This window comes from Carcharodon carcharias, chromosome 3 (assembly GCF_017639515.1).
Source record: "Carcharodon carcharias isolate sCarCar2 chromosome 3, sCarCar2.pri, whole genome shotgun sequence".
NCBI lineage: Eukaryota > Metazoa > Chordata > Chondrichthyes > Lamniformes > Lamnidae > Carcharodon > Carcharodon carcharias.
The window spans coordinates 188,757,832-188,784,473 of NC_054469.1; the positions used below are offsets into that span (position 1 = coordinate 188,757,832).

General features: G+C 39.4%; 1 protein-coding gene across 2 annotated transcripts in view; it reads right to left on the minus strand.

Annotated features, from left to right (window-relative positions):
• Positions 1-379: 379 nt before the first annotated feature.
• The window catches only part of LOC121275838 (probable thiopurine S-methyltransferase), a 39,134-nt gene continuing 12,871 nt past the window's right edge, over positions 380-26,642 (minus strand). For both annotated transcript variants that reach the window (XM_041183533.1, XM_041183532.1), the window contains 6 exons: positions 23,123-23,255; positions 16,828-16,880; positions 15,136-15,210; positions 14,028-14,113; positions 4,227-4,271; positions 380-3,513 (listed from right to left, as the gene is read on the minus strand). In XM_041183533.1, the coding sequence (XP_041039467.1) occupies positions 3,371-3,513; positions 4,227-4,271; positions 14,028-14,113; positions 15,136-15,210; positions 16,828-16,880; positions 23,123-23,255 (535 nt within the window). In that variant the 3' untranslated portion in view covers positions 380-3,370. The remainder of the gene's footprint in view (positions 3,514-4,226; positions 4,272-14,027; positions 14,114-15,135; positions 15,211-16,827; positions 16,881-23,122; positions 23,256-26,642) is intronic.

Here is a 26,642-nt window from a genome sequence, read left to right on the forward strand (position 1 = left end):
GAGGGTTAGTGTTTTTGTAGTTTAGAGTATTTTGTAGTTTAAGTAATGTTTAGTTGAAGTTGATTTTCACAGAATCACAGTTCAGAAGAGGTCCCTCGGCCCATCTAGTCTGCACGGTCACGTGAGAAACACCTGACTTACCTACCTAATCCCATTTACCAGCACTTGGCCCATAGCCTTGAATGTTATGACGTGTTATAGTAAAAATCTTAAATCTTGTTGTGGGATTCCTTTAGGTTGGTCACTGGGAATTCAAATCTCTTATCGGTCGCTATGGGGATCAAAACATGTTTAAGAATTCAGAGTTCACCACTATTGAATACAACAATTTACCATATATAAATTATATTAGGACAAATATCACACAGATTTGTCTCACTTGCTGAGGAAGTAAGAGCCTTGTTTTATTGTGGCGATACAAGTCTGATCATTATACTGCACTTGACTGTTTCAAATGATTATTTTGACAAAAGCATCATCTTGGCTGAAATGAACCTGTTTGAGTGGTAAAGCTACATCATGTCTATAGATAATGCCTTTGGTTCAATGAACAGGTTTTACTCTTTTGAGCAACCAAATAAACTAAATTTTAAAAAATGAAGGACAAAGTAAGAAGCAGCCCCTTGAAGGGTACTGCAAAAGGAAAAACTAATCTTCAAGGAAACTTACAACATCAAATTAAAATGTGATTCGAGGAGTCAATAAAGCACCCTGTCCCTGTGGTGCCCACTGGGCATGGAAGGCCTCAAAAGTGCCGGTGGATACTGCGTGCTCCATCTCCATAACCGCAGAAATGAACTGGTTTTATGATTGCAACCATTATTGTTTCTAATATAGCTGAGACGATAAATCATTCTGCAGTATTAGAAGCAATTTTTTGATCACAAGAATCAATAACAGAAACAAACTGTCTTAATTCTAGGCAGCTTAAGTTAAAGTTTGTTTTAAAGATGACTTTACTGATAAAATTATAGTAACACAAAATTTATTACAAGACCTGTTATTTAAGCAAAGACACAAAGCATTCTCAGTTTTATATGTAAATTTCATATTAGTTTTTGATTCAAAGTGAAAACATGCTATTTTCCCACTAAAGTGATATGGTTCATTATTTTTACATTTTTGGAACTTGCTTATACATAATTCATGCAAATTGATGCAGAAGATCTGAACATGCAGGAGATACAAACAGAAAAACAAAGAGCCAGAAAATGTCAAAAAAACGTGATAATTATAATTCAGAGTTAGGTCTATTTTAATTTTGACCTTTTTGTTATATAAATTCAATACATCCAAACACATTATGCATCCTAAAGGAGACATTTGGCAATTTGCTATGTATTTGGTTTAGAATGCCAAATTTTCATATTGTGGGTCCCAATAATTTTTATTATAGGCAATTTTTTTTAAAAAGGCTCTTCATGTAAAAGAGGTTACGGACCCTTGGTCAATGATAAAGGGTCATAGTCTCAGGATAAAGGTCACACATTTAAAACCGAAATGAACAGTAATTTCTTTACTCAGAAGGTGGGGAACCTATGGAATTCTCTCTCACAAATGATTGTGGATGCTCAGTCATTAGATATCTTTAAAACTGAAATCAATAGAATTTTGGACACAGAGAATCAAGGAATATAGAGATAATACAGACAAGTGGAGTTCAAGTAGAAGATCAGTCTTGGATCTTATTGAATGGCAGAACAGGCTCAAGGGGAAATGTGGCTTACTACTCCTATTTATGTTCTGAAAGTGCATTTGGACATTGTGAGGTTGAGAGTCCTTGAGCTGGATTTTATGGGATGCTGCAGTCCCCGTGGCCTCAATTACAAAGTTAAAGGAGCCCAGCCACTATCCTGACAGCTTCCCTGCAGCAATTTAATGTTGGGAACAACATTGATTGATTCACTCAATCTCAGGACCAGAGAGCTGCCAGCCACTCAGGTTGACCGGCAGCTCTGTAGTCCCACCAATGCTGAGGCAACAGCTGGGACTACAGGCATCTAACCTTGGCAAGGGGCCCAGGTAGGTCTAGGGTTGGGGCCCTCCTTGAGGATGGGTGGGGAGGGGAATGGTGAATGGAGGGCCAGTTTCAAGAAATTGTGGGGGAAAATCTTTCAGGCTGCCTCCAACAGACCCAAAAGGCCCGCAAAGGAGATTTGCTCCTCCCTTTACTGACACCAGCATACGCAACTAAAGTTGCCCGGCTTCCTGCATAGCGTGGGCCTCCCCTGCTGTGGGTTAAATACCACCTCACCAATTCCCTGTAAAGTTTCAGACAGGTCAGTGGGTGGTGAGTGGGTGGTGGGAAAGCCACTTTTTAGAGTTTACTTCAAACCCACCATTTGGGGAACATAAAATCCAGCCCCTTCTTTTTTTAAGGGCAACATTACATTTGTTCGTATTCCAGGTTACCATTTTAAGTTTTTAAATGGAACTACCTTTCTCCTTCTCAACAGTACAACTGTAATTGCGGTGGTGGAAATATTCTATAATCCGGTAATATCGGAGGGGTTAGCAGATATCACACTCACAGCAAGTTGCTTAATAGGCTTAATATATTTTTGCATTAACGTACCCAGCTCTTTGGAATGATGGATATTGCACACAAGGGCCCTGAATTGGTTGAAGTAGTGTATTTGGCAGCCAGTGTTGTTAATTGAACATTTTAGTCCCCTGTTCATATTGCATTATTACTGAAATTTGATCTATTAATGACAGAGAGGTCAATGACGAATCAGGGACTTGCAGATAACACAGCCAATGGCATACCATGTTGACTAACTACACGATTCTATAAACCACTGTGACGCTATAATTCAAATTAAGGCATGGTCATGGGAGGCAAATCAGCTGCAACTTTTAAGATCACCTTAAGTAAATTGTTCTGATGAAAAATGGCATAATCCAGCAAACTGATAATCACCATTGACTGCAATGATGGGTTGAGTGACGAGAACAAACTTTATTAACTTAGGAGAGCCTATTGGTAGAACAGTGCAAATATTCCTGCAATTTATTGTGCAACGCAAATCATGGAGATCTTACTAAGAGTTTTGGAGTCATTTAGCTATTTGGAAAGGAGGGTAAAAGTAGTTGAGGAGAGGGAAATATCTACAGAATCACTTTATCTACACCATAACTGTAGTGAAGCTGCAAACTAACTTCATTTTCTTCTAACTTTACAGTTAGTATGAATGGACTCGTAAAATGTGTGCAGATTGGAATCAAGAGAATGGACATCACGTGTTCCACTACTAGGGGAAATAAAAGTTTTCTGTTTCCACTCACATAAAACCCATTGTTTCAGTTTTGCTAATCAGATTCACTTTCCTACTTTCCAAAAATGTTCATAAAGTTAATGCAGCTTGTGTTAATGTGTTAATGCACTGGGATCTGTATCAGTCTTCAATGTAATTTGGTAAATTTGTTCGATGAAGGAATCCAGACCCCACAATCTCTGTCTGTCAGTCAGAGCATCTGATGATTCGATCAACTGAATGTTGCATGACTGGCCTGGAAAGAAGGACACAAACAATAATATACTCCAAAGCCTAAAGCTTAAAGTGCCAGTTTTTCCATAATAAATTGCTCAAAATAAAAATTGAGAGAAAAATAGCAAATTAATTTTTACGAAAGTGACTGAAGTGACATCTAGTTACTATTGAAAGGGAAATTCACAAAATATTTCATTTCACAAAATACCAACAAGGTGTCACAAAAATGGTGACAACATACACATGGTTTTAAGTTAGATGCAATTCTCAAGCATTTGTTAGCTCTATTACATTAAGCTTTTAGTAATTTAATTACTTCTCTCTCCTTTCTAATTGAAGTTTATTACTGAGTATATTGAACCAAGATAGTAGGTTAGACAATGGTTTTTCCTGAAGATTGATTGCACCAGGGCAAAAATAATGAAGTACACGTCACCCTGATTTCCTGCTCTTTCTCATGAGGGAGGTGCTGCATTGTTGGAACTGGATCTCCTGACTGGGTGCTGCCTTTAGCTGTGCAGGAAGTTAAGGGGAAGTTTGGGGCTTAAAAGGTTTGTTGGGGCCGAATCTTGGAAGTTTAATTTTAAATTGTGCCAGATAAAGTATGTTTTATCTATTAGCAGATTGACCTCCCACATTTTCATGTAATTGCTGTAAGACATTGTATTGTGATTTGCATACAATTTAGTTTTTCATTTTGGCAAAACTCTAAATCAATTCAAACACACTCACCATACAGGTCCTCAATTGTAAGTTTAGGAATAGAAAATGGTGGACCTGTAAAACAATTCAGTATACATTTAAGTTACTAATTCAAAGTTAGTGACCAAAAATATATATCATTATAAATATAAGTTATTGACCATTACATTGATGGACAACTGTGGTTGGGATGCAAAGGAGCACTGGGGGAACAGTAGTATAATGGTAGTGTTACTGGACTAGTAATCTGGACACATGTGTTCAAATCCCACCATAGCTGTTAGAATTTAAATGCAATTAAATGATTAATCAGAGTAAAATGTTGTTGTAAAAACCCATCTGATTCACTCGTATCCTTACCTGGTATGGCCTACGTGTGACTCCAGATTGACTACCCTCAAAAATGGCCCAGCAAACTACTCAGGTCTATCAAACCACTACAGGGAAAAGAACTAAAAAGAATAAAACCAGATGGGCCACCTGGCATGACAAATACACACCCTGCTCAGCTGACTCTCCTTAACATTTGGAGACTTATGCCAAAATTGGGAGAGCTGTCACACAGACTAGTAAAGCAACAGTGTAAAATAGTCACACTCACCAAAACATACCTTACAGCCAATGACCCAGGCTTGGAGCCCCATCACCATTTCTGGGTATGTCCTGTCTCACTGGCACCAGAGCTGGCAGCACAGTGGTGTATGATTGAAGGCAATGGCCTTAGAAGTCTTCAACATTAACTCCAGACCCACAAAATACCATGGCATCAGGTCAAATATGAGTAAGGAAAGCTCTTGCTGATTACCACTTTCCTTCTGCTGAAGAATCAGTACTCCTCCATGTTGAACACCACTTGGAAGAAGCACTGAGGTAACAAATACACAGAATGAAGACCCCACCCAGAGTACAATCTCATCACTAAGAGTGGTTCAGGAGCACCACTACTGGCTGAGTCCTGAAAGACATAGCTGCCAGGTTGGGCCTGTGGCAGGTGATGAGAGAAACATTGAGACGAAAAAGCCTACTTGACCTCGCCCTCACTTCCAAGACAGAATCATCCGTCCATAGTATTGGCAAGAATGATCACCACATAATCTTTGTGGAGATGACGTCCCATCCTCACACTCAGGATATGCTCTATTAGGTTATAAAGTAAGGAAGGAGACTGATGGCAATGGAATAAATAAAATTATAGAACAAGACCCTAACAAAATGGTTAAACATAAAATGAGAGGATGTCGTGTCCCATGTCCTTTAGGGAAGGAAATCTGCCACCCTTACCTGGCCTGGCCTACATGTGATTCCGGAGCCACAGCAATGTGGTTAACTCTTAAATGTCCTCTGAAATGGCCTAGCAAGCCATTCAGTTGTATCAAACTGCCAAAAAGTCTAAAAGGAATGAAACCGGATGGACCACCCGGCATCGACCTAGGTACCGGAAACAACAATGGCAAACTCAGCTCTGTCAACCCTGCAAATTTATCCTCAATAACACCTGGGGACTTGTGCCAAAATTGGGAGAGCTGTCTCACAGACTAGTCAAGCAACAGCCTGACATAGTCATACTCACTGAATCAATCCTCACAGACAATGTCTCTAATACCACAATCACCATCCCTGGGTATGTCCTGTGCCACCAGCAGGGCAGACCAATCAGGTGGTGACACAGTGATATACAATCGGAAAGGAGTCTCATGGCATCAAGTCCAATGTGGGCAAGGAAACCTCCTGATCATCACATACCTCCTACAGCTGATGAATCAGTACTCTTCAAATTGAACACCATTTGGAGGAAGCACTGAGGATGGAAACGATGCAGAATGTACTTTGGGTGGGGGACTTCAATGTCCATCGCCAAGAGTGGCTTGGTTGCATCACTATAGACTGAGCTGGCCCAGTCCTAAAGGACATAGTTGCTAGACTGGGTCTGCGACGGGTGGTGAGAGAGCTAACAAAGCCTACTTGACGTCATCCTCACCAAGCTGCCTGCTGCAGATGCATCTGTCTGTGACAGTGTTGGTAGGAGTGACGACCACATAGTCCTTGTGGAGACAAAGTCCCGTTTTCACAAAGAAGATACCTTACATCATGTTGTGAGGCACTGCTACCTTTCTAAGTGAGATAGATTTCGAACTGATCTAGCAACTCAAGGCTGGGCAGCCATGAGGTGCTGTGGACCATCATCAGCAGCAGCAGAATTGTACTCAGCCACAATCTGTAACCTCATGCCCAGCATATCCCCACTCTACCATTACCATCAAGCCAGGGGATCAACCCTGGTTCAATGAAGAGTGCAGGATGGCATGCCAGGAGCAGCACCAGGCATATGTAAAAATGAGGTATCAATCTAGTGAAGCTACAACACAGGACTACTTGAGTGGCAAACTGCATAAGCAGCAAGTGATAGACAGAACTAAGTGATTGCACAACCTACGGACCAGACCTAAGCTCTGCAGTTATGCCGCATCCAGTCATGAATGATGGTGGACAATTAACCAACTCACTGGAGGAGGTGGCTCCACAACTATCCCCATCCTCAATGAGGGAGTCCATCAGCCCAAAGGTAAGTCTGAAGCATTTGCAATAATCTTCAGCCAGAAGTGCCAAATAAATGACCCATCTTGGCCTCCTCCGGAGATCCCGAGCATCACAGATGCCAGTCTTTCAGCCAATGTGATTCACTCCACTTGATATCAAGAAATGGCTGAAGGCATTGGATTCTGCAAAGACTATGGGCCCTGACAATATTCTTGCAGTAGTACTGAAGACTTGTGCTTCAGAACTTGCTGCAGACATTTACCTGACAATGTGGAAAATTGCCCAGGCATGTCCTGTACACAAAAAGGACAAATCAAACCCGGCCCATTACTGAACCATCAGTCTACTCTCGATCATCAGTAAAGAGATGGAAGGGGTCATCAAATGTGCTATCAAGCAGCACTTGCTTAGCAATAACTTGCTACTGACGCTCAGTTTGGGTTCCGCCAGGGCCACTCAGCTTCTGACCTCATTACAGCCTTTGTTCAAACATCGACAAAAGAGCGGAACTCCATAGGTGACCTGAAAGTGACTGCCCATGACAACAAGGCAGCATTGGACTGAGTGTGGCATCAAGGAGCCCCAACAAAACTGGAGTCAATAGGAATCAGGGGGAAAACTCTCCGCTGGTTGGATTCATACCTATCACAAAGGAAGATGGTTGTGGATGTTGGAGGTCAATCATCTCAGTTCCAGAACGTCACTGCAGGAATCCCTCTGGGTAATGTCCTCGGCCCAATCATCTTCAGCTGTTTCTTCAATGACATTCCTTCCATCGTAAGTTCAGAATTAGCAATGTTCGCTGATTATTGCACAATGTTCAGCATCACTTGCGACTTCTCAGATTCTGAAGCAGTCCACATCCAAATGCAGCAAGACCTGGACAATATTCAGGCTTAGGCGGACAAGTGGCAAGTAACATTCGTACCACACAAGTGCCAGGCAATGACCATCCCCAACAAGAGAGAATCTAATCATTGCCCTTGACACTGGCATTACCATCGCTGAACACCCCCCCCACTATCAACACCAAGGGCTACCATTGGCCAGAAACGGAACTGGACTAGCCATATAAATACTGTGGCTGCAAGAGCAGGTCAGAGGCTAGGAATCCTGTGATGAGTAACTCCTCCTGTCCCCCAGCTACAAGGCACAAGTCAGGAGTGTGATGGAATACTCTCCACTTGCCTGGATGAGTGTAGCTTCAACAACACTCAAGAAGCTTGACAACATTCAGGCCAAAGCAGCCTGCTTGATTGGCAGCCCATCCACAAATATTCACTCCCCCCACCACCGATGCACAGTGGCAGCAGTGTGTACCATCTACAAGATGCACTGCAGGAATTCACCAAGCCTCCTTAGACAGCGCCTTCCAAACCCACAACGACTGCCATCTAGAATGACGAGGGCAGCAGACACATGGGAACACCACCTCCTGGAAGTTCTCCTCCAAGCCACTCAACATCCTGACTTGGAAATATATCGCCTTTCCTTCAGACTTGCTGGGTCAAAATCCTGGAACTCCCTCTCTAACAGCACTGTGGGTGTACCTATACCACATATACTTCAAGAAGGCAGTTCACTGCCACTTTCTCAAGGGCAATTAGAGATGGGCAATAAATGCTGGCTTAGCCAGCAAAGCCCACATCCCATGAATGAAAAAAGTTTTAAAATGGCTGTACAGCAATGCACAGTCTCCATAATAAAACAAAGGAGTTGGATGCGATCATGTGCTGGGTGAACAAGAATGGTAGGGATTAGAGACATGGCTATAGCAAAATCAGGACTGGGAATCAAACGTTGCAGGATATAACATATTTCAAAAATATAGAGAAAAGGAGAGGCGTAGTAGCTATGCTTTTAAGGGATAACAGCAGTAGAAAAAAAGTGATGCAGCTGTCAGCGAGACAAAAACAGAATCTATAGGATTACAGATAAAAGATAATACAGTATCCATCACACTAATAGGCGTAGTCTACATACTACCCAATAGTGGAAGGGAGGTAAAGGAAGAAATATGCAAACAAATTAAGGAACTGAATAAAAAAAATATTAGCCATGAGGGATTTTATCTATCCTGATATTAATTGGACAAAAGTGAATAAGGGAATGGAGTTCCTATAATATATAAATGACTCCTTTCTAACCCATTATGTAAAATGCCCAACAAGGGAAGATTCACTACCAGGTGTAATAATGGGGAATGACGCAGAGCAGATGAGAGAAGTAAAATTAGGGAACATCTATAGATAATAGTGACCATAACATAATAATTTTAAACTGATGATCGAGGACAGACAGAAGTATGACAGACCAGGTTAATAGATTGCAGAAATGCGGATGTGTTTGGTAGCTGGGAATAGAACCTGGGAAAATAAAATGGGCAAAAGTGTTGGCAAACAATCAATCTTGTTGAATAGCAATGGGAGTCATTTAAAATGGTGTTCAACACAGTACAAGAGAAATACATTCTGCTAAAAGGAAAGAACAAACTAAACACAAATGAGACTCAATGGATTAATAAAAGTATAAGGGAACAATTGAGGGATAGGAAAGAGGTATATATTAAGTAGGTAGATGGAAGAGGAGTGTGTGCTGAAGGAGAATATGAAGAGATTAGGAGAAAAATTAAAAAGAACAATTAGGAAGTCAAAGAGGAACTATGAAATAAAATTATCAAGGAACATAAAACAAAACTGAGAAATAAGGAACATCAATTAAAATGGAAGGCTGTGATACAAATAGGACCATTAAGGGATAGTCAGGGGTAATAACATAGTAATAATAGAGAAATGCTAGAAAATATTAAAAAATTATTTTGTTTTGATATTTACCAGTGATATAGAACAGGTAGCCACTGAATGATGAGATGAACAATGAGATAAGTGCATTTAAAATAAAAAAGGGTCTGTATTAAATAAATACACATTTTAATCTTTCTAACTGCATTTTTAGTTAATAACTATTAGTTTAATAACTATTAGTTTTACTTACAAAACTTAATACTGCTGGAAAAACTATTTGTAATGAATTAACCCTAATCTTATTTAAGACTAAAGTTTGTCTGCTGGGTTAATTTTAAATTGAACAGCTCATAAATTAAAAAGGGGGCTACCTACATACACACAAATTCTCAGCTCATGGACCACTTTAAGGAAACATCTTTTATGTGGACATGACAGCATAGTACTCAATATCTCATTATACAGTAGCATAACTCAAGGGCGCCACTTGTGATCTGAACTGGATATTGTGTCTTTCACACGTGGCCTCAAATGGATTTCTCTGTTCAGCTTTTGGTGAATGAAGACCAGGTGCTGATTGTAAATCTGCTTTATTTCATAAATAGCATATAAATATATCAAATAACATCCAATACAAATTCCACTCTCTTACCTCAATCTTATTTCAGTGGGGAGGGCAAGAAACCTCACTAGCATCATCCTTTTGTAGACTGCTGTATTTTATTTTGGCACGTGTTTCCCTCCAATAATCTTGAGGACTGCATTATTAGCTTTCAGTTCTGGTCCAAGAACTAGATGTCAGAGCCCTTCTGTTCAAAGCTTGAACACTCCCCAAATAAGAGTTTTCCTTCTTTTCTGTTAAATCGGACACAAGAAAGCAACCTCTGACTCCTTCCAATGCAGGGATTTGCCAGCTCGGAATAGGGATGAGTTGACAGATCCTATCATATGTCTGAAACAGACTGAGTTGTGACATTCCCCCAGTATAAGTGGTCTAATCTTTATTGTTAAAGCCTCTAGTTTCTTGAACACGGTATGTAATTATAATTCTAAAACTTCTTTGTAAAATTTAAAAAAGGAGCAAAAATAAAATTTGTAGGGGGTTGGGGGGGTGAGAATTACTTGCAGGCCAGACTGAATTTTTAACTCTTAGCTCTGGGTCAACAGCTGCATATGTGACAGATTTCCTTCTTTGTAATGTTTTTAAAATGACAATACGGCAGTGTTCATTGTGTTCTTTTCTGGTCCTAACTATGAATTATCAATTCATGGAGTTCATATTTCACAATTTGCCATGGTGCGTTTTCAACTCAACCCATGGGTTGCTAGCACAGTATCATAAACACTACACTGTAATACCCACAAACTAACTTGTAAATTCACAAGTGTTTGTATCTCACTTGAAAATCTTACCTGTTACTCCCTGCAACCTTCATTCTTAGGGCAGTTGCAACACGCCCTTTGAAAATCCCTTCCTAAATTTCTCCACGTTGCCATCTCAAAATCTCTTTTTTTTAACTGCTCTAATTTATTGTTTTCTCTGTAAAGTCATTGAGTTGTCTTTGTGTGTGTGTCTGTATGTGTTTAATGCAACAGAAAGGTCTGCTAATGCAACCTTTCTTTGGCGTTATACAAAACAATACAAATGTCACAATTTGTGACTCAGCAATATAGATAAACTGTTAATTGATTAATGACTTTACAAAGTGATTTTAATCACTTAATTGTTCTAAATGTTGTATAAAATTTGGCAAGAAACTAACTATAATTGCAATTCAGTTTGAATATTAGTGTGTCAAAATGATCACATAGTTGCTCTGGATAAATCAATCTATTTATGTAATTTACTTCAATAAATTTTTTTCATTTCAGTCCAGCACAACAAAGTTTCAAGGAAAACAACAGTGTTGCACCAAACTTTAGCAATTTTACTCTGGAATTCTTCAACTCATTCAGCATCGTAATTATAAAAGCAAAATACTGCAGATGCTGGAAATCTGAAATAAAACCAGAAAATGGAAAAACTCAGCAGGTCTGACAGCATCTGTGGAGAGAGAAACAGAGTTAACGTTTCGAGACTGTATGACTCTTCTTCAGAGCTAAAGAGAAGTAGGAATGTGATTAATTTATACTGTGTGAGGGGGGTGGAGCAAGTAAAGCAGGATAGAAGGTTAACGATAGGTGGGGCTAAGGAGAGATTGAAAACATGGGACACAAGACAAAGGAAATGTTAATTGTAGTGTGAAGACTAAAGAAGGTGCTGATAGTGGCATAAAGGTAAGAAAGTAGAATGTGTTAATAGCAGAACAAGGGTCAAGACTCTGAAAGAACAACATAGAACAAGTGACAGATGGCTCTTTTTGTGGTTGGGGGGGCGGTGTGGTGGCTGGGGAAAAAGGGGACTCGAAACGTTAACTTTGTTTCTCTCTCCACAGATGCTGTCAGACCTGCTGAGTTTTTACAACATTTTCTGTTTTTATTTCAGCATCGTAATTACTTTTGCCTGATCAGCAATTTCTTTACAGTTGGCATTTCCATTATTCACAGACTGTGACTTATGTGTTGCTAAAACCTGGTTAAGTACTGAGCATCACAAAAAATGGGAAAAATAGCATCAATAGCTGCTATTGAAAAAAAAATGAAGAAGTGCTTGCCATTTAACATTCCATTCCACTTTCACTCTGACCTCTCTGTCCTCTGCCTCCTACACCTGTTCCAATGAAGCTCAATTTAAGCTTGAGGACAGCACCTCACTTTTGACTGGACACTTTATTACTTTCTGAGCTCGACATTCAAGTTCAATAGCTTCAGACCATAACCTTTGCCCTCGTTTTGGTTTTTCGCTGTTGTGGACAACAGAAGTATTCTGTTTTTCCATTTACACCACCTCTACACCCATCTTTTGTTGTTTCTTTATTTGCACCATTACCACTTATTTTTTGCCTTGCACCGTCAACCTCTTTGTTATTTAGTCTCTCCTGCCTCCCACTCTCTAACACCTCTTATGTTCTTTCCCCAGCCCCACTCCCCTGCCTTTGTACTTGCTTAAAACCTGTTACATCTCTAACTTTTTTCAGTTCTGACAAAAAGTCATCAACCTGAAATGTTGGGCTGGATTTTTGTGGAGTTGAGGAGACTTCACAGACCTTTAAAAATAGTGGCAGGGAACTGATTCTGGGATTTCCACGCCCCAATTTGCACCAACATGGGATATAAATGCAGGATAGTATGGGTCACGAGCTTATACCCTGCATTCCAGACCTGGCCAGCTCCATTGCGGGGATAGGCATCTTCTAGGCTTCCACAATTTTTGTGGAGTTGATCCAGCTTTTCAAGGACGTGTAGTTCATGGCCCTCGGAGGTATTGTGAACCACTGTCTGGATGAGGAAACCTTTTGAAAGGTAAGTTCAAAAAGTCTTACCCATGCTCCCTTGCAAACATATGTCCCCCACTCACCCCCACCCCCCGCCCCTCATACCCTCTATGACCCTCCAATCCCTGCAAGCTCTCACACCCTCCATGCCAAACTATGCCCCTCCACCCATCCTCCCGAGCCTCTCATATCCTCCAGGCCAATCTCTGGCACTTCATGCCCACCCACCCAGTACACACTTTGTATAGAATCGCTGAATCCTATAGTAACAACAGTCTGTGTGAAAAAGCTTTCAAAAACTAGTCATTAATTTATAAAAATTGCTTTTGCCACAGCCTTATAAAAATGTCAATTATCCAGACCCTACAAAGTATCAGTAGCAGACACCGCAAGCACTTGAAACCTCTATCTTGTTTAAGTAAACAATGTGCAGTTGATAGAATAAATCAGAGAGAAAGCCCAGGCATCCATTACTCTGTTGAAACAGCTGTGATACAGGGAAAATATTGCTTGATTGACAGCACTTTCTCTCTTTTGTGTTCCATTGATTTTCTTGTAACTGAAACAAAGTCCCAGAGCATCGAGGTGAGCCTTTTAGCAGCCTGCCTCAGCAGCCAGCAGCCCTCTTTCCAGGGGCAGCTGGCCTGACTCCAGTTACCTCCTGCTCCCCGCCACCCATCTCCTCCACCCTCAGAATAAAAACCCACCTTCGCTGATATTTTCTCCTGAAGTAAGCGTACTGAACCAGAAAATTCCCCAACTTTCATTACTCGCCTCGAAGATGAAAATCTAGCCCATTAATTTTGTTTCTTTCTTACAGATGCTGCTTGAACTGCTGAATATTACCAGCATTTTCTGCTTTTATTAAACACTTCCAAAAAGATAATATAACAAATTGGCTTCAATGAGACAGTACAAAATGTAAAATGAATACATCCAAATTTTTGCAATACATTTAAATGTTTTATTCAATTCAGAGTTACCAGTAATTTTAAAAGATGGAAATTTATGCATAGAGATTTCATTCTCCTAAATGTTTTATTCTTTTATCAGTTATTTAAGTAGGCTCAACTGTATTACAAAAGATTCATGCTATTGCACACAAATACTTGTAAATGCTTTTTACACTTCAAATGCACCTAGAGCTTGTAAAAATGGATCACAAAATCACTTACCAGCACATCTGTCTTGATCATATGTAAAAGTATCCAGAAGGTAGTGACATTCTTTGGCCATAAGTGTAGTCATTAGCTTGACATAACTGCAACAATTATATAAAAAAAGCAATATTTAATTTAGCAAAATATTTTATTTCTCATTTAATATGTTTTATAACCTTTCAAATTTTCTTTGCTATTTGATTTTCTATTTTCTTCCTTTGATTACCAATTTGTTTAATTTAATCCCACTATTTCAATAACATTAGGTTTGATTTTACTGGACTGGCTTAGACATGCTTGGACAGGAAAGGGAATATTAGCCACCTTTGGGAAAGAAGGGCACTTTCCCATATCAGTACAAGTGCAAAATGCATCAAGTAGTATCATATTTCCTACTAATTACAGTGAAATGCTTAACAGTCGTGTTTTATACGTAGCCATACTTTGCCTCTTGAAGCTCAAGAAAAGATACAATTGCAGATTTAAATTATATTACACGTGATAAACTGCAGATTATTTTAAAAAGGCAAACATATATAGCTGAAAAGTCTTCCACTAAAGACAGAGAAAGTAATCATTGACAAAACAAGCTGCATTTTCATCTTCAGATACGCCATGTACTTTCATGAAAAACACTTTAAGCATAGAACAATGTTACTAAAAATGAGAGTCTTGTAAAATAAAACATGCATCACCATGGAATAGGTAGGCTGTAGATTTGATAATCCAATTCATTCAATTTCTAATCTGGAGATATATCAAATGGAAGCCAATTGTTTACTTTCAGGGTAAAAGGGAAACTGGATGGATTCAGTGAACTCATGTTTTTCTGCACATGCTGAATGCTTTTTTTAAAAAAAGTGAAACGCTTAAGTAAATTGCTGATAAATGAGGGAGATGAACGGAATCTAAACTTAAGATTTCACTTAGATGTGGGAGACCCAACTTGCTTTAACTCTGGGTTTCCCCAATAACTTTGCTATTAATCACACTTAGAATTTAATTCTGTCTCTCAAAAATCATAAAACAAGTTTACTTTTTGTCACCTTTTAGGTGAAATGCAGAACAGCAGCTTTGTAAAGTTAATTAATAAATAAAAAACAGCAGATAACAGATTACTCACTGCTTTCTATCAGGCGGGTTGATAGCTACCAGAGAACCTCTGTCCCAGATCCCATCAAACTTCCCAGCAATTGCACTACCCATCAGAAAGAAAAATACACAAAAGTTTGTAAAATATTAAAAATACATTTTTGGATTAGAAAAGTCACAGGGTGTGATACCATGAACAAAATAAACCAGCATGCATATAAACTGAAAAAATAACTGCAGTTGCTAGAAATTGTAACAAACAGAAAATGCTGGATATACTCAGCAGGTCAGCCACTATCTGTAGGAAGAACAAATAAGTTTGTATCTTAAGTTTACAGATAATTTATCAGAATGGTGATATTATTATTACATGTAAACAGCTTTTTAAATGCTGTTCATTTGTAATAACTTGGCAGTTCTGACAAAAGCATATTCAAAACTTGAATTGTTAGTTTTCTCCACAGATGCTGCTTGTTGTTTCAGATTTTCAGCATCAGCAATATTTTGCTTTACATTCAAGTGGAAGTTTGATGGAATGAGAATTCTACATGAGCTAAAAAGGACATACATGAAATCTGGGTAAATTCAGTCCCGAGCTTTACAGATTCAGAGCACAAATCTGCTCCAAATGGCAATTTTAGAGATGCCACAGGGTACTAACAAGAGAACAGGAAAAACTAGGAGGTGTTCTGAGGCTGAGGGGATGGTACAGAATATTAGAAAATTATTATACCAGACATGGAGGTGTTTGATCCATCGTGAAGTGCAAAGTATACCATTTCCCCATGATGACATTGATCATCTCAATGAATACCAATTTAACATTAAATACTTGAATTACACATTTCTAAGAAGAGAGAATTGGAGGTATTCTTTAAGGATTGGGACTGAGATACATTACTGGGGTTGAATACAGAATAGCTAACCCATTTATCTGATCTAGATATGTTGGATATTGTTAATAGCTTGTCCGTTACCAGTGTAAGTTTAAACACTGATTTTAGAATATATGGAATATTTCTTTTAGAATTGCTGGAATATTTCTTCCTTCAGGGAGAATAATATGCTTGGAAAGTCCTTAATTGTTCATTTTTAATCAATGGACTGTTCTTAGCCAGTCTGGTCTGGTTATGCATCATAACTAAAATATATGATGTGAATTTCTGAATTTCAGCTCTTTTATGTCTAACCATGGCTTAACATAAGGCAAATATATTTGCTGGTAACACAAGCTACTTCAGTTGTGCTTAATTCATTGAATCCTACAAACTGCTATATCCCACATTTTATGTCCCAGTTATATTGTAGCAAATTGGGATTTACTCCCATCTGCTACTATAAAATAAACCAGAATCAACAACCTTTGAAATGCTTCAGATGCAACAAAATCTAGCACAAAATACTGGATCAACTGGAGATGCAAAAGAAGTAGATTTTAATTTTTATAATTAGTCAGAAACAGGAAATGGTGCATTGACTACCCATTTTTCACCTCGTCTGATATTTGTTTCCATTGTCCAAAATGGCCAGTGGATTTGTTACGATCTGTTTTCCGCTTGATAAATGTAAATATCTCCCACAAACCTCAGCTAGTATAAATTAACAAATGGATGTTCTCCCATTGCTTGAAGTATAAGCAAGAGTTCACAAAGAAACTATTTCTTAATGGAAATACCGTAGTACTCTAATCATATTTTAAAATAATCAATTCAGAGGTCCTCACCTTGAGAAATCAAACACATTACAATTAAATAAAGAAATCCTTCCATCAGAACTCTGGAATAAAAATAGAGAAAATATTTAGTTTCTGAAGCAGATTACTTTAAAAAATGTATTCTCTCCTTTCCACGTCCATCACAGTCCCAATACAGTCGGCAGGATTTTACCATCGGCGAGTGGGGGCGGGGCCCGCTCGCCAATGCATAAAATGATGCGTGGTGACGTCAGGCAGAACTACTGATGTCACTGCGCCCCATTTAAATTTTCAGGAAGGTGGGGGCGCAGCAAAATCAGTTGCGCGCCTGCCAACCTGTCAATGGCCAACTGAGGCCATTGACAGATCAATTAAAGTATTTAGTGGACCTGCCCGTCCAACCTTAAGGTTGGCGGGCAGGCCAGGAGCCTCGGTTGGAGGTAGAAAAAACATGGATCCTCATCAGCGGGATGAGGTTTCATGTAGGGTTTTAAACATTTTAATAAAGTTTTTTTGGAAATTATGAACATGGCCCAACTCACGTTGTCACATGAGGGGACATGTAAGGGAATTTTTTTTTTCTATTTTTAATACTTTTGAAAGTAGAGGTGATCTCCCTGAGCCAGCATTTAGCCTCAGGGAGATGAGTGCGCTCTTTCGTTAATTGGCCCGCCCACGTAAAATGGCGCCGTGCCTCCGATCGGAAGCGCACCTGCACGCACCCGCCTATCAATTTCCCCCCCCAACGTTTTGGGGGGTGGGGGGGGGAATTCTGCCCAGTATTTCTCTTTTCACCAGGTCAGGAACTTCCCTTGCACTCAATTTCCTCCACACAAGCACAAATGGAATATCTCAATTGTCTAAAAGAATGAACGAGATACAAGTCTGGGCTAGATGTCAGTTGTTCATTTCTTGCCACATCCCTCCCCACTACCAAAGTAACAAACTCTTACAATTGTAAGTTGTTTAAAATTATTGACCTATTTGAAAATTGGCAAAAATGGTCCACAAGCAGCATGTTTTCACTGTACAGTAACAGATTAAGTAATTCACATTTCCTATTTTTAGTTTTATCATCTTATTGAACATACATTTTATCAAAAATCTGTTAACTCATCCTTTTGCATCCATCATACACATTGAGGTGTGAGAAAAACATGCTTTAACATCATGCTTTGTGGGCAATTAAACCATGTATTTGAATTCTGAGACTTTAACACATGTCTGAATAACCTCGAGTACCATATTTAAACTCTAAGACAAGTGAACCTTTGCAACATTAGCTTGCATGTTTGCTTGTAACTGTGTGGAACTGTACTGAACTAGTAAAAATCAGTAACCAAAACAGAATTACCTGGAAAAACTCAGCAGGTCTGGCAGCATCGGCGGAGAAGAAAAGAGTTGACGTTTCGAGTCCTCATGACCCTTCGACAGAACTTGAGTTCGAGTCCAAGAAAGAGTTGAAATAAGTCAACTCTTTTCTTCTCCGCCGATGCTGCCAGACCTGCTGAGTTTTTCCAGGTAATTCTGTTTTGGTTTTGGATTTCCAGCATCCGCAGTTTTTTTGTTTTTATCTCTAGTAAAAATCAGTATCTAATTGATAAGGTCTCTAGATGTGAGAATTGTCTTCCTTAGGAATATTATATATTAGGAACAAATACCAGATGGCAGGGACCAATTAAAGATCAATTATGTACTCTGGTAACTGGTCAATTGGTTCAAATTGTTTGTTAAGGAGGGGACTAGCTAACTGTTTAGGGTATAAGAAAGGAGATCAAAACAGTATTTGTTGTAGTGCAGAAAATAAAAATCCAAAGGGAAAGGATTCAAGAGCCTGGGATCAGAGAACTACAGAAGTCTGAGCTGATTACAGAACTTTGAAGAAACTACACAAATCTGAGAAGCCTACAAGATAAATCCAATCTGGGGCTTTGTGTGTTCTGTTTTCCATAGATGAAAAGGGTAGTGTAACCTGTTAAACTTTGTTAATTACTGCCTAGTGTAAGCCATTAATAAATCTTACTTAATAAATATTTCCACTTTGCTACAATTTGATGGTCTTGCTATGAATTTATTTATCCCACCCAAATTCCTTATAGATGGGCAGGAAAGTGCAAGGATGGTAGGGGAGCTAATTGTGTGTCAATTTTTAATTCTAAAAGTTCCAAAATTACTACAACTGTGCAGTCCTCAACAAGGAAGTACCAAGCAAATCTGATGGTACATCTTACCTATAAGCACAATGAATTAAAAAAATCACAGAATATTAGCTGCACAGGAGGCCATTCGGCCTACCTTCTCTGCAATGAGCTCTCCAAATGAGCATTGTGGCCTAGTACCATTGCCTTGCATTTTCCCCATACTCCTGCACATTGTTGCCATTCAAATAATCATCTAGTGCTCTCCTGAATGCCTCAGTTGAACCTGACTCCACCACGATTCCAAGCATGGCATTCCAGACCCAGGCCACTCGTGTGGAAAAATATTTTCTCACATCACATTTGCTTCTTTTGCAAATCACTTTCAATCTGTTCCTTCTCGTTCTTGATCTTTTTATGAGTGGGAACATTCTTATCTATTCTGCCCAGTCCCCTCATGATTTTGAACATCACTATCAAATCTCCTCTTAGTCTTCTTCTCTCCAAGGAGAACAGTCCCAACCTCTCCAATCCAACTTTGTAACTGAAGTTTCTCATCCCTGGAACAATTCTTGTAAATCTCTTCTGCAATGTGTTCACATTCTTTCTATAATGTGGCACCTAGAACTGTACACAATCTCCAGCTGAGGTCTAAGGAGTGTCTTATATAAATTCAGCATAACCTCATTGCTCTTGTACACTATGCCCCTTTTAATAAAACCCAGGCTATTATATGCTTTATTAACTGCTCTCCATTTGTTCTGCCAACTTCAATGATCTATGAACAAATATACCCAGGTCTTTCTACTCCTGCACCCCCTTCAAAAATCCACCCCTTATTTCATATTGTCTGTCCATGTTCTTCCAACCATCATGCATCACCTCACAGTTCGCTGCATTGAACTTCATCTGCCACCTATCTGCTCAGTCCACCGACTTGTCTACGTCCTCTTAAAGTTCTACACTGTCCTCCTCGCAGTTTACAACACTCCTGAGCTTCATATCATCCGCTAACTTTGAAATTGTCCCCTGCACACCAAGATTATGATCATTAATATATATCAGGAAAAGCAAGGATCCCAATACCGACCCCTGGGGAATTCTACTACAGACTTTCCTCCAGCCCGAAAAATATCCATTGACCATTACTTCCTGCTTCCTATTTTTCAGCCAATTTCATATCCACGTTGCTACTGTCTCTTTTATTCCATGAGCAATAACTTTTCTCTCAAGTCTGTTGAGTGACACTGTATCAAACGCCTTTTGAAAGTCCATGTACACTACCCCACCGAGCCCCTGACACCAACTACCCACCCGAACCACCCCATATCCCCTCACCTATCTACCACCTACACGCTCAACCACCCACCTGCCATCCTATCCCTCACCCATCCAACGGCTACCGTATTCCCTTACCCACTCACTTGCCACTGTACTCCCTCACCCACCCACCTGCCACTGTACATCCTCACCCATCCACCTGCCACCCAGCCCTTCACCCACCCACTTGTCATCCTATCCTCACCCACTTAACTGTTGCCCAACTCCCTCACCCACCCACCTGCGACCCTACCCCTCACAAACTTACCTCACCTACACACTTACCTTCTCTCCGTAGCTTCTCAAAGTAGGTTTGGGACCTTTAAACTCTCCACTTACTAGAATACAGCAGGTAATGCTGTAAAAGGGGGGCATGGTTTCTACTATGATTCTCTCCACTGCTACCTGTGAGAATTGCTGCACTGTGTGAATTTGGAAGAACCCTCCATTGGAAGATAGGCCCAAAAGTTCATAGTAAGTTAAGTAGATCACTTTTTGTTTGATCTGGGTTGGAAGTAGGGATTCCGACCCAGATTAGAAGTTCTGGGCCATTACATTAGTCATGAAATCCTAAAAGCTAAAGCCAAATAAATCAAAACATTTGCAAGTGTCAAATTAAAGTGGAGAAATTAGAACATTAGCACATGTACAATATAAATCTGTTGTTCCAGCTACAGGTTTTGCCGAGATAAAAGCAAAATACCGCGGTTACTGGAAATCTGAAATAAAAACAGAAAACGCTGGAAAAACTCAGCAGGTCTGACAGCATCTGTGGAGAGACAAACAGAGTTAACATTTTGAGTCCGTAAGACTTCTTCAGAGCTAAAGAGAAGTAGAATGAGATGGGGATGGGGCAGGTGAAGCTGGATAGAAGGTCAGCGATAGGTGAGGGTTAAGGAGACATTGACAAAGATGTCATGGGCACAAGAAACGTTGTCATGAGAAAAACTAATTGCAGGTGCATTGTCAAAAGTTTGAACCTTAAAGGGAAAATTGGACCTGGACACTGGACTGGAGTGATTTCTGTTGATACCAAGGATTTGTATATATATATTATGGTAATACAAGAGTTCAATAAGTAAAGGAGATAATGTAAGATGGGTTAAGAAAATGAAGCTGTCTTAAATTATAATGGTTCATTTTTTAGTAAGGAGCGGGGTGTCAGGAGTATATAATAATTTTCATAATGTTATTGGAATTTATTGCAAAATTAGGGATAGTGTGCATGTGTGTGCCACTTAATTGAATTAAAGACAGCTGGTCTGAAGGCTTTGATGTATCAGAAGAGAAGCTAGGTTTGAAATGTTAAATAGGTAAACATGGCTGAAGTTTAAGAATGTGAGGTGTAAAGGAAATGTGCATTTTTAGATAAACCAGAGTAATTTGAATTTCAAAAGAGATGGTGAAATGTTACACTTAACCAGAGGAAACCAAACAGTGCTTTTTTTTCCCAAAGCTTACTGATAAAATTGGTGCTATGAAAGATTTTTATTATTAGAAAAGCAGAATTGAAAAGACATATTGGGACAATGGGATTTACATTTAAAAAGGGAGAGACCTGTATAAAGGGGATAAGGTTATGTGTAAGGAGGTATTCTAAGATCTAACAAGTGTGAAAAGCCTCCAGTTGCTGTGCCCAAATTGCTGTCTGCAAGAACTGAAGTTAAGAAAACTTACTTCGAACATTCTTGTCCAGGGTATTATGTGTTGCTTTGCCTAGGACTGTTAAAATCTATTTTGTTTTTACTGTTGCCTTAAGTAAACAGGTGTAACCGTGAGTTAGATTAGGAGAGCAAGGAGTTATCATAGTAGTAATTTGTTGATGCACATATGTGCTCAAAATTATTTCTTTTATTAATAAATGTTTAATTTAGTTTTGTAAAAACCCTCTAAGACTCAGTGGACTTATTACTGAATTCGAGGCATGCATCTCGAAATAAATATACAAATTGCAAAACAGTTGGGGCAGTTGTTTCAAGTTTCCCTTTGGGATTTGAGCAGCTTAACATTTACCATCTGCTGTGCTGTAACACAGTAAAAGCCTTAAAACATGAAATCTTTGCATCGGTCCTTGGAAAATTCATATCTGTTTTTAAAAGTTATTGGCCTCTATGGGGATTGTAACACATTACATCTGCAAAAGCTGATCTGGTACAATAAATATTCCTTTATAGAATCCCTAATGGAATGATTAGTTTCTACTTGCTTTGTACAATCACTATGCAAATAAAGTTTTGAAAATAAAGGTTGACTTTGTGGAGATTAAGCTCTGGAGTGTTTCACTGAATGTCTTGAACTAAACTAGAAGTAAATGTAAAGGCTAACATTCTGTGTCAGAAAGCTTATCAAGACGTACAATTAGATAAAAGGTAAAATGTAAAAGATTTAGTAGTGATCTGGGCAGAAATATACGACTTAGTCAAATGTAATCTGCATCCTAATAGTTACTTTCATTGCCATTTTAGTCAAGGTGTAACAATTTATTGAAGCAGAACTTCACATAAGTACCACATGTATTAGCTATCACTAGTGTAATCACAAACTTCGTAATCATGCTCATTGGTAAACTTTCTGACAGAAAGTCAGTTTTTTTCCTTACTCTAGTTCAGTTTGAGACATTCACTGAAACACTCCAGAGTTTAGTCTCCAAGGTCAGGTTTTATTTAATTTGTATAATGAATGTATTTACTAAATGATTGCAAATCGTTATCCATATTTTCCAGATACATGCTTAGGGCCATGATCAGCTTCATGCAGAGTTTTGAAAATTTAAAAACACTATTGTTAATTCATATTATTCCTCTGTTCTTTTTAAAAAACATCTCAATACTTTGTGGGTAGAAATAAAACATTTGCCATTATCCTACCTTAAATACTTCGGAACCTGGCATTCCTGGAACAGACTCCTGGGTGTGTGACAGATTCTGTTCCGCAAAGAATTCTTTTATGGCCATTTTACTTGCTTCCACACCAACAACAGTGTGTCCTTGGTCAGCAAACCTACGGAAAAGAGGCACAACCCTTTATAGCAGAGGGAAAAAAAACAAACTTGCATTTACACACATATTTCTTGTCCTCAATTTTACAACCAATTAAGTACTTCTGGACAGTCACAGTATAATGTAGGGCAATGCGGCAGCCAAATGACTCACAGCAAGATCCCACAAATAATGATGAAATAGTGATCAGTTCATCTATTTCAATGGTATAACAAGGGCCACTAATTCACCATCTGGTCAAATAATGGAATCTTGTAACTCAAGGAAAGAAAAAGAACACACCTCACTCTTAACCAGTGGCTCCAAAACTGTGGGTCATACATCCCAATTGCAATCACAGAAACAGCAACTGGGGTCACCAGCTCCCCCTTCTCTGAGACTGTGCCCCACACCAAGGCCCAGGCAGTGTCCGGTTCGTGTCTCAGTCACGGGATTTTTCTTCTTCTCAAGGCCATTTAAAAAATGTTGCCTTTGGGGTCTCTGCCACACAGAGGCTCAGGCTCGGGCTCTGGTTGTCAGAACTGCCACGCCTCCCTACTGGCTGCCACCAGCTTGTTGATGTGTGTCTTATGGGAAAGACGTGTTTTTTACAGTTTATGTGTGTGGGGCAAGAGGGGCTGATTACAGTGTGTGTTTCTTGGGGCAGGATTGAGGCTGATTTGTGTGTGTGTGTGTGTGTGTGTGTGTGTGTGTGTGTGTGTGTGTGTGTGTGTGTGTGTGTGTGTGTGTGTGTGTGTGTGTGTGTGTGTGAGAGAGAGAGAGAGAGAGAGAGAGAGAGAGAGAGACAGATGCTGACTATAATACATGTTTGGGGGTGGGGGAGAAAGGGGCGAAATTACAGACTTGTGTAGGGGGAAGAGAGGCTTCACTGAGGGTTCTGTAACAAGAAATATGGAGAACTTCGCTGAAATTGCAGTGGCCAGAAACTGTCGCACATTATGTTCTATGCCTGTTCAGAGCCACTCCATTTTCCACTTTCCTTGGGTTGCGAGGAGCATGGCTCCACATTCAGGTAAGTTACTTTCCTTGTGAATTAAATTAATTTTATTTTAAAACTGCATTATGCGTTGCAGAATCCACAGTGAAACTGCAGCCCCTGAGTCTATAAATATTATTTTTTGTCATTTCAAGTTCTCAGTTGAAAATTAAAGTTTTATTTGACTCGCCTCACATTTAAATCAATGATGCCAAGATGGCCTTTAGGGAACCTTGGTGTCATGTTGCTGGAAATCAATAATGCTGAATGCAAACGTGAACATGAATAATATCTGCCACACCCTGGACAAGGTCCATGAGCTGTAGTGGCTCAGATGAAGCAAAGGGCATGAGAGTACATAAAATAATAACATTTTTACAACATGTTTGATGTTGGTCTATAGTACCCAAATTTTAATAATTACATACTGAACGTTCCTGTGCTGCTTTATTGCTGTTTTATGTTGGTGTTTGAGTCATGTTAATTCACAAGTGTTAACATGGGGTCACATTACAAAATTTGGAAAGAACTGCTTTTAATTGTTCACAAACCCCTCCATTTCTACCAGGCCTACACAACTGCGTTTTCTTTTAATTGTCTGCACTTGTGTTTTGGCTACTGCTCTGGTTCCAAACCTGCCATTCATAGTAATTTCATGGGGCTTAGTATCTAATTTTGCTTGACAATGCTCCTGAAGTACTTTTGGACATTTTATCATGTTAAAGATGTTTAACTAACATGCTTGAGTTCTTTGAAGAGGTAACAGAGAGGGTTGATAAGGGTAATATTGTGAATGTGGTGTACAGTCTGCACAATAGACTTAAGCAAAGTTAGAGCTCATGGAATAAAACGGACAGTAGCAGCACATATACAAAATTGGCTCAGGATAGGAAACAAAGAATAAAGGTGAACAGTTGTTTTTTGGACTTGCGTAAGGTTTATAGTGGAGATCCCCAGTGGTCAGAATTAGGATCCCTGCTCTTCCTGATATATATCAATGGTCTCAAGACCTTGGTGTATCGGGCACAATTTCAAAATTTGTGCATGATATGAAACTTGGAACCATGCGAAGGGTAGTGTAGCTTCAAAATAATGAGATAACTTCAAAAAGACACAGACAGGTTGATGGAATGGGCAGGCAAGTGACAGCTGAAATTTAATGCAGTGAAGTGCTTCATTTTGGCAGAAAGAGTGCGTAGAGGCAATATAAAAGAAAGGTTACAATTCTGAAGTGGGTACAGGAGCAGAAGGACCTGGGTGTATATGTGCATAAATCATTTAATGTGACAGGATAGGTTGAGAGCTTGCTTAACAAAGTATACGGTATCCTGTGCTTCATCAATAGAGGCATAGAGTACATAGAGTATGGTACACCTGTATAAAACACTGGTTCGGCTGCAACTAGTGTATTGCATCTAGTTCTACACACCACACACCAGGAAGGGTATAAAGACATTAGAGAGGATGCAGAAAGGATTCACAAGAATGATTTCATGGTTTCAGGAATGAGAAACTTCAGTTACATAGATAGATTGAAGAAGTTGGGATGTTTCTCTTTGGAGGAGAAGGTTGAAAGGAGATTTGATAGAGGTGTTTAAAATCATGAGGGGTCTGGTCATTGGTGGAAGGATCGAGAACCAGAGGGCACAGATTTAAGGTAATTGGCAAAAGAAGCAATGGCGATATGAGGAAATACATTTTCATACAGCAAGTGGTTAGGATCTGGAATTCACTGCCTGACAGTGTGGAGAACGGAAGGTCAACTGAGGCTTTCAAAAGGGAATTGGATCATTATGTGAAAAGGAAATGTTTGCAGGAGTATGGGAAAAAAGTAGGGGAGTGGCACTAGGTGAATTGCTCCTTCAGGGAACCAGCACAAACACAACAGACAAAATGGCTGCCTCCTGTGCTGTAAACTTTCTATGATTCCATTTATTGTACCATAGAAAGTGGTGTGTAAATCGACCTTTGAATCTTCGAAAAACCCTTCCAAAAACGGGGGTTGACTTATCTGCCAAACATAAACATGAACCGCAGGTGTTGGTGCAGGAGGACCCATTTCTGTTCATTGGTCTGCTCTGTTTGGGGGTGTTTTAAACTCCCGTACATCATCTTGGCAACATAGCCCATATCGCCTGCTTGATCCCATGTGCCCCATATAGGGTGAGTGTAACCCTAAACATGTATCCCTGATTTGAAAAATTGAGGCTAGCTCCTAAGGTAAGTATAGCCCTAAACATGCATTTATTAGTGGAAAAATAGAAGGGGGTGGGGGGCCTGGCAACTTATACGCTGAGTGCAGGCCTAAACATGCATTTTGTCACCAAACAAATGGGGTTGTCTTATATGCCTGATCAACAGTAAATTCAACTTGTTTTTGTTTCTATGTGAGCAGGCAATATTCAAAGAAAC